The sequence below is a fragment of the Ovis canadensis genome, chromosome 20 (assembly GCF_042477335.2).
Source record: "Ovis canadensis isolate MfBH-ARS-UI-01 breed Bighorn chromosome 20, ARS-UI_OviCan_v2, whole genome shotgun sequence".
NCBI classification, from domain to species: Eukaryota; Metazoa; Chordata; class Mammalia; order Artiodactyla; family Bovidae; genus Ovis; species Ovis canadensis.
Window position 1 is genome coordinate 16,021,115 of NC_091264.1, and position 9,375 is coordinate 16,030,489.

At 42.0% G+C, this 9,375-nt stretch overlaps 1 protein-coding gene across 1 annotated transcript in view; it reads right to left on the reverse strand.

The window, feature by feature from the left end:
- The window catches only part of KHDRBS2 (KH RNA binding domain containing, signal transduction associated 2), an 844,433-nt gene extending 836,317 nt beyond the window's left edge, over positions 1-8,116 (reverse strand). Inside the window, exon 1 of the mRNA XM_069562599.1 lies at positions 7,824-8,116. Within this exon, the coding sequence (XP_069418700.1) occupies positions 7,824-7,911 (88 nt within the window). The 5' untranslated portion in view covers positions 7,912-8,116. The remainder of the gene's footprint in view (positions 1-7,823) is intronic.
- Positions 8,117-9,375: the final 1,259 nt, after the last annotated feature.

Consider the following 9,375-nt stretch of genomic DNA (forward strand, 5'->3'; position numbering starts at 1 on the left):
AATATATTGTCTTACACTGATAATAGCCTTAAACAAACCGACTGGTCTCAATATAATTCCAATTAAGCTACATTTATTGTCTGTATTCAGACAAGAACAAATAAGGACACAGGAAAGGCTGGTGACACTAATGGAGTCATCTCCAAGGGTTTCTAAAATATCCTTCCTTTCTACAGCTGCCATGAGGACACAGAGCTCCAGTCTAGATTTATACTTACTTAAACCAAAAATTTTGATCAGATATTGCATTCTGATTACCCACATGGATTTATCCTGGTCATGCTAATTCTTACAAAATTAATTAATGAAATATTAATGTACATGAATGAACCTACCTTCATAAGAAAACCATATAAAGAAAGATATTATAACACAAATGAATGGTGACTGGATATTATACATAAAATAAACACAAAAGACTTTGAGGAAGAAGGCAGCCCTCCTGGGTACCATGGGAACTAGGTAGTTGTTTCCCCAGTTTTTCTTGTGCTTCATATACACCAAAACGGGAGCTTGAAATGCTAGCAAACCAAAAACATCAACAGAAGGAGACAAAAACAAAGGCTCAAGCAAAGCCTGCTCTTTCCAGCTGCAGGACTAGAAAGAGGGCAACCTTGCAAGACACAAAAAAATTTAAATGACAAACATCCTCCCCTAGCCAAAGAACACAGACATAGAAAACAAAACCAGGCCCCAAAACCAGTGTCTCATGCTCACCTCAGTCAAGAAAGGTAAAAAGGGAGCTGAGGTGTCCAGCTTTCCCCTGCTGTAAAGGGGCACCCCTTCTCTTTAGAAGAACTGGAGGCCTGAATGTGCAACGAGGTTTCTGTTCCACTGGCAGTGGGGACAGAGGCCATGTGGAGACCTGGGTGTCTACCCTCAGGAGCAGGAGCAATGCATACTTCCCCTTTGAAGCCACTGGGTGTCAGAGCAGCTTTCACTCCTGCTGGAACTTCTCCCTACCCCTCTTGGTGTCACTAGAGGTCACAGGGGATCAACAAGAAGGGCCCTTCCCTCTTGTGGGCACCTGGGAGAGACTGAAATCTCCCTGCCCTGAGAACATGCAGGAGGCACCCCCCACCCTCCTCCTCTGCTGGCCTGTGGTCAGAAACAGCCTGCCTTCCAGAACAGCATTTAAAGGTATAACATGGTTAGACTTTGCCTTTAAATGAACCACTCTGATAGGGTGTGTGTGCTGGGGTGACGATGAAAAAGAGGGAGGATTCTGAGAGTAACAGAGAAAAGAGAAAACCAAGAGTGTGTAGTGTTCGAAAGCCAAGGGAGAAACCAAAAAAACTGAGAAAAGACCAACAGTGAAAAGTACAGCCAAATACCCTGATGAGAGATCAGAAACATTTTATCGGATTTGGCGATTAGATGATTCTCACTGGAGACTCTAGTTTCAGGACAAAATGGGAGGCTGCAACCAGAACACAGAGCTGTGGAAGGTAAACTGAGAAAGTGAGCAGCAGCAATAGACTCACAGTATCAGAAACTGGAAGGAAACAAGGGAGGAAAAGTGTCTAGAAAGATTATTTGTATTACTTTTGGAAAGTGAAATAAGTATTATATATTTTTTAAAAGTGATTCTAGTTGAATCATGTTTACAGGCTGACACACGGTAAGATGGGGAGGAAGCAGGTGGAGCCACTAAAGAAAGGACACAATGACAGGACAGGCCTGGGGGAAGAGGGGCACCAGGGTTAAGGATGCTGAGAACAAGTCAGCCTTGAACAAAAAGAGGCATTTCATCCTTGGGGAATGAAAAGAGTACAGGAGTTTCTAGGTAGTAGGAGTCTGAAGAACGTTGGAATAGACAGATCTACTTCCTTTGATAAAAAGAAGGATGAAACCAGCTGCCCAGAGTGATGGCCAAGCAAATGTGGAATTAGTCTTGAGCTACCCATGTCCTGGTCTAACCAGGCTCAAGTCAGACATGGACAAGTGACCACTGGCAGAAGAAACATATTTTAAAAACCTTCACTGGAACCATGTTTCATAAGATAATTTATTTCATAATTTGGTCTATGAGTTAAAATTTCACTCAGCAATAATTCAGAGAGTTAAGTACTAACATGAGTCAGTGCTCATGTTATTAAAAAATCAAACTTCAGGTTGATGTCAAGTCCATAATGTTATTAAAATGTTAAGGACAATCTTAAAAGTATTATCTTATATGCTGGGAGCCAGCGTGAGGAACCCCGCCCATGGCAAAGGTCATGAGGAAGGAGGCTCGGCATACACAAAGGCAAGATCAAGCCTCAGGGGTCTCCCTGAAAATTCTCGAGCATCCACCCCCAAAACCAGAGTCTGCCTGCTTTACTGTGTTATGCTTTCCACCTACTCTTCTGATATTAACAGGGGGCTATCCCCCCACCACCTTTTCTGGAAAAAGTTAATTTAGAGCTTTTAGATAATAAGTCTCCTGGGCATAATAAGAGTGTTTCAATCCAAAAACCCCTCTGATGGCTTTCTAGCCTGCCTGCCTGACTCTCACAGCTGCGCCTGTGATTGCTTGCGGCCTGCCGACCATGAGGCACAGGAAGCTTAAAACATCCTAGGAATATAGGGGCTTCTGAAGAGTCAAAATCATTAGAATAAGACTGATTAAGGGTTTCATTGTTGAGCTAATACTTGCTGCCAAATTTTCATATATTGTATTTGTTGATATAGTTGGTATATAGAAAAAACAAGCAGCAACATAGATCGAGTTAAGTACCTTCTTTGTTATAACCCACTGTGCCTTTGTTCTACAGGGATGCAACTTTATTTCATATTTTAAAGGTGATGCAGATTAAACAAAAATACTTCAGGGGAAATAAGATTAACATTCATTAAGAAGAGAGCCATAAAGTGTTAGCAGGCCTCTTGGCCAGAAGGTAATGTAAATTACCTGAGACCTTTTGTATACGGAAAGATATGGAGAAAGAAAGCCTGGTATCCATAAGGGTCAGGACTGCTGCCCCTGCATGACTCTGTATCTTCCATTATGTAAAACTTCACGTCCCTGGTGGCTCAGATGGTAAAGTGTCTGCCTACAATGTGGGAGGCCTGGGTTCAATCCCTGAGTCGGGAAGATCTCCTGGAGAAGGAAATGGCAACCCACTCCAGCACTCTTGCCTGGAGAACCCCATGGACGGAGGAGCCTGGTAGACTACAGTCCATAGGGTCGCAAAGAGTCAGACACGACTGCGCGACTTCACTTTCACTTTAGGATATATAAGCACCTTTTGAAAATAATGTTAAGGGGTTTTTGCATAAGCTTGGCCTCCCCCGTGTCGATTATCTCTCTCTCTCTTTCTCCCTCTCCCTCCCTCTCTTTTTCACGCTGATCCCTTGGAACGCAGAGGCTCTCCATGTCTACTTATTTGCTCGGGCTTCTAAGACCCACGTGAGAAGGAGCTCAAGGCAGGGCACTCTCCACTATTCAAGTGGGCACCTGTGGCCTAATGTAGACGGTATAAGTTTCTTGTCTTGAGACTTTATTATTTTTCCGTGTAAACCAAGGAATATCAGCCTCTTTTCTCCTCTATTTTTTCACTACATTATTCTTCCTCAATCTCTCTTTAAATTTCTAAATAAATAAATCTCTCCTTGCCGACTCCATCCCCACTTTGAATTACCCTGGATCCACTGTGGCTGGACCCTGACACTTATATTTGTAGAATTTCTGCTTCAGTTTTTGCTTTGGTTGTATAAAATTTATATTTTAAAATATAGCTTATGTGTCATAAACAGTATCTTTTTTAACCTTAAAAGAACCATGCCTGATGGATATTAGTTTTGCTGTTTTACCAATGAAGAAACTGAGGATCAGAAAGGACATAAATGAAATACCCTTTATTGCATAGTTGTCAGGGGTGTCAACACTCTATCCCAAGTGTTTTGTTAAAGCATAATTTCTCCACTATATAATAAATATGTTTTAACTGCAGGTCAAAAATACCTTTCAGATCAAAGAAAATCTTTAAGTTAATTTTTTTGCTGTTTTTTTGTTTTAAGAAACATAAATAAAATTATCCCAAATTTATTGGGAGAGCAAAGAAAAGTCACATGAATACTAGTTTTTATGAGAAGTGGGTTTTAGATATTATACCAATACCTTTCTTTATCTTAAGAACACAACATATTTAAACATTTCAAGGAACACACTGAAAATCAAAAATAATCCTTAATAAAAATCTAAATGTAGTTAAACCACTACAAGTCAGCTTTTGTAATAAATTATTGATCCTTGTTCTTCTCATTCACCCACACCTGCAAACAGGCCAATCCTAAATGGAAGGGCAAAATTTTCACAAAAGTTTGAAAAAAGCATTCAGAGTTTTTTAGAAATACTTGAACTGTTCTGATATTAGCAATATTTGACTTTATCATATGATGAGTAAACCAAAACAATGATGAATTGTCCAATATTTGTGAAGAGACAGAGAACTCAAACACTCTGAATTGGATAAGAATTTATTAATCCTTCTAAAGGTATGGAATCACCATAATTGAACATATACATTTGAACAGATCTATGTCTACCAGCAGATAGACACATTTTACTGCAAAAAAAAAGAGAATATTTCCATGTATATACATTTTTAACTCCCAAGCATTGAAAATAGTTCAGTAAGAACATAAATCTTTTCCCAGTGCCAAAAATAATGTGTATGCCTCAAACTGCAATACAATGCAATAAACATATTATTAATCATTAAACTAAGAAATGAAAAAAGTTTCCAAAATGTTTAAACACTGATTTTGGTATTTCAAATATACCAATTGCACTCCTTTGCATCAGGAGCAGGCCCAGACTTAATTAGAGTTACAAAGAAGCATACAGATCATCTAGTCCAGCTCCTCAATTTGAGAGACAAGAAAACTGGCCCAGGGAAGGGAAATTTACCAAGATTCATTTTGGGCAAAAGTGGAATTAAAATCCAGGTATCTGGATTCACAGTTTAGTGTGCTTCCCTGAAGTATCATAGATATAAATAACCTCATCTAATTTCATCTGGCAAGCAAATTCAGAGACTGAGTGGAACTTCAAGGATTGTGCTGAATCTGCTGTTTTATCATACTCCAAAGCACCTTCCATACAAATAGATAATAGACAATATTATAATCCAGAAGAAAATTATTTGAATTACTCAATCAATATTATACTATTCAAAACATATTATTTAAGATCTTTTCTAAGTAACAACATAGTACATATAATGTTCAGGCTCTTCTATCAGCTTTGTCAGACTCATTCCGATTGAAAGCACCCAACCAAAACAAAAAAACTACAACAAAAATAACAAAATAACCAACAAACTAGCACTTTTAACCCCATGACCTTCAATTCTAAGTCTGTAGTCACATGGAGCACTGATTTGCATCTACCACCAATCAAAACAGCAAAACAAATCATTATGAATGCTCAGTGGCTTACATCACTGACCTTGTATATATTACCTTCCAAAAAACCATTTCAAAGAACTGAATCATCTGGATCATTTTTATTACACACTCAGTCTTGAGACATTCTGCACAGTGCTGGCTGAAATGTACTTCATGGAACACCTTCTTTCCTAACGAACATCTATGTCAGGTGTATTTATAGCCACTGCCTTCAATCAGTACATTTCCAGGGGTGAAAAATAAAATTATCTCAACAACACTCTCCTATAGAGATTCGAAATAAGACCTAAGAATCTAGGTAGACGGCCTTTGAAAAAACAACGAAAGATCTGTAATGTAAAATGTATGTTAAGGTTTATTCAGAAGGACACTGTTCAATGAGAACATGAAGAGGCTTGGGTACAATTACAGAATTTAGATCTTGTGGATCTTTCAGCCAGCTGCAAAGAGTCTCTTTATATACTCGAGATTATTATCATTACTCCCCTCCTCCTCCTCCTCCTTATGATTCCTCTGAAATGTGGACACCTATCTTTGTTTCTTCCTTAGACATTTTTCTATTTAGGCACTTTTTACTTCTAATTCATTACAAAGGCAGAACATGCTTCCCCCTACTGGGAAAATATTAAATTACAAAGTACATAGGAACATGTTCCTAAGTATCAAGAAACCAAATTTCTGAGAAAAATAAAATGTTAAGAAAATTTTAAGGAACCAGGTTCACAGACTTTTCTGGCTGTTTTACCACAGAGAAATACTTCTATACTCTGTTTAGAGCTCCTCACATGCATTGCTTTAGTCTGGCAGTTTTCAGTACACTACTCTCATTAATAACTTATGAATTAATCATCTAGCCTACTGTCCCCAAAAGAAGTCCAATTAGCAGGTCTGAGAAAATGATTAATTTGTAACTTTTTCTATTTTAAAGACTTTATCAGCTAAATGAAGACATTTCTGGAAAGTGCATTGAAATAGATGATTTAGGAACACAATGACATTTTTAATCATTTTGAATATTTGTTAATCCATTAATTTTCAATGTTCCTATTATTTTATGTAGTTTATTTTTAATAGATTAGAGGTTAATTTTTTAACTTTCATTTACAATTTTAGGTTGCATTTTTTTATTTAGTAACCAAGAAGTAGCAAGCATGACTGCATTTTCCATTCCAAATCCTCTACAAAATCAACTTGTCCCCTGAAAAGTAGTTTACTTGTTTCACGTGTTCAATATTTCAATTGTTGTTTTTAATTACTTAATTACTTAATATACAAAATAGAAAAATATCTGATACTTTATTGTTGCAAATAACAATCCATCAATAAAACATTTAAATAAGTATAATGCCTATTTAATTCATACATGGAGGATTAGAATTTCTCCTTCCATGTAAAACTAAATCTCACAAAAGAAAACATTTCTTTTGATGCTGAAGGGCTAAGGGGAAGAAAGTTATTACTTTTAGTTTTGCTGTAGGTAAGTTCCTAAGAACCTAAGGAACAAAACTGCATTGTAGTCAATTTGATGATGAAGCAACTCATTATTGAGACATTCACCCCCCCCAAAAAAAAAACGAAAGTCTTTAGTTTTTATAAAGGTAAATGTAGATTGCTACAGATATTTCTATCATACAGAAGTTCCTGTGTGTGTGTGTTTAAACAACCCTTCAAAAGAACACAAAAGAAAAGATATTTATATTCCCCTGGGAATTAAATCTCTTTCAACATTAAAGTACACACACACACACACACTGCACACACACACACATACACTGCACACTTGGTACAACAGTTGATCAATTGTGGAGGGTTCCCAGGGACCAGCATCTCCCAGAGCACACAATCATCACACTTCAAATAAACTGATATGCATTTCAGCCACTTCCACATGCACAAACAGAACACGCATAATTTAATCTAGGTTAATACTAAGTCTTTCCATAGGAAAGACTGTAATTAGACTAAGAAAATCAAAATCACTTCTCAATCAGAAGGGAGAGGAAATAAGAGAAAAGAAAGGGGGAAAAGGGAAAGAAAAAGGGAAAGGGGGGGGGGACTGATTTGTAGATAAGAAGAAGCTCATCAAACACCACGTTGATCACCATTCACTCCAGACTGACTTCCCTTCCCTTGGCGGAGTTAAAACATCCCGGTGGACCACGCAGCTCCTTAACGTCGCTCCATCAGTGATCCTAAAGGGCACTGTCTTCACAGCCAGCGCCCGCCGCTCCGGGCTACCCGGATTCAGCCGCGAATGGAGTGAGAAAGTAGCACCCGCCTCCCAAGGACCAGCTCCGCCGCGGCTCTGGGCGAGCATCGTCCAGGGCAGTTTCCGCGAAGGAGACAGGCGTCCTCCCGTACTCCGCTCCCCGAGCCCCGCCGTGGCGACAGGGGCCGGCGGTCTGCGCCCACCCGGGGGCAAGTCCTACCTTCGGCCAGCAGGCGCGAGGCGTGCACGAAGGACGGGTCCAGGCTGTCTCTCTCTGCCATCAGCTCAGGCAAGTACTTCTCTTCCATAGCGCGGACTTCGTACGGGCCCCGCCAGGCTCAGGGCTCCGTGCGCTGGACGCACGTCCCCGCCGTCCTGCTCTCCCGCCGCCCGCCCGCCTCAGCTACGGCCGGTGTCTGGCGCCCTCTCTGGGCCGTCGCCGCCCGCCCGGCCGCGGGCTGAAGTGGTGCCGAGCCTCCGGGCCGGTCGAGCGGCCGTACCTCGGTCCCGCCCAGGTCGGCCAGGTCGGCTTGCTCCGGCGGTCTGGACGGGGAGGCGGGCACAGGACGCGTTCTGCCCCTGCCAAGCGCTCATTGGTGGGTGTGCCTTGAGGGGCGGGGCCCGCAGCGGCTGAGAGTCGCCATTGGGCCGCATCGCACGTCGATGCGCCGAACTGGCGGGAGGCGGAGCCGCCGGGAGGAGAGCAAGGAAGGTGCGCGCGCTTTCTCCTCCCAGCCGGCGCCCTCCGGCGGTTAGGCGAGCTCAGCTGTGGCGCCCAGGTGCAAGGAGCCGTCTGTCTTCTGCGGAGGCGCGAGTCTAGAAGAGCGGGAAAGGCACCGTAACCGAGCAGCCGGAGTCCGAGACGGCGGGGAGATGGGGCGAGGAGGCGCGCAGCGAGGACTGGAGAGCGCCGGGAGCGCCTCAGGAGCGCAGAGCTGACTCCACCCGCGTCCTGAGGCTCAGCTGTTCCCTCTCCTACCGGCACACGCACTCGGTGCGTAGAGATCGGCGGCGCTCCCGCTCTGGAAATACAGTGAAGACTGCTTGTGATGGGTTGCTGCGATTTCCAGTGGGCTTGACCTGTATCTAGGGGATGCAGTAGATGCTCATTGATGAACAAATAAAGCGGCTCCGCGGCGGTATCGCCGCACAGCAACGCGCCTCCACTGGACAGTCACAGCGGGACTGACTGGTTTTCTTCCGTCCGTTCCTCCTTCCCCAGTCCCTATCTATACGGGACTTCTGGGAGGGGGCTGAATTTTACAACTAAAGCCACGTAATCAGTTTGTGAAGGAATTAGAAAAACATGTGGAAGAAGGAACAGGCTAGGAATCAGGGAACGACAGTTGCTCCGCCCTCCCCGTATCTCCGTCATTTAGGATATGCAGTCTGTTTCTCCAAGTGCAATTGCTGTTCCTCTTCTGATAAAGCAGAGTTAAATCCCCCGGGTATCACCAACACTGCGCATGCTTCTCTTACAAATGCATTTCAAAATGCAGTTTAAGTACTTTGGATATTTTTAAATAAACTTTTCCACCATCTCTTTTCATAAAGTCATTTTCTAATTCGTCTCTCCCCCACCATTTTTGTTCGTGGAAGAAGGAGGGCTCACTTCCCTATAAATAGAGCATGCTGAAACTTTTTTGAATATAAATTTATTTACTTTAATTGGAGGTTAATTACTTTACAATAATATATTGGTTTTCCATACATCAACATGAATCTGCCACAGGTATACATGTGTTCCCCATCCTGAACCCCCCTCCCTCCTC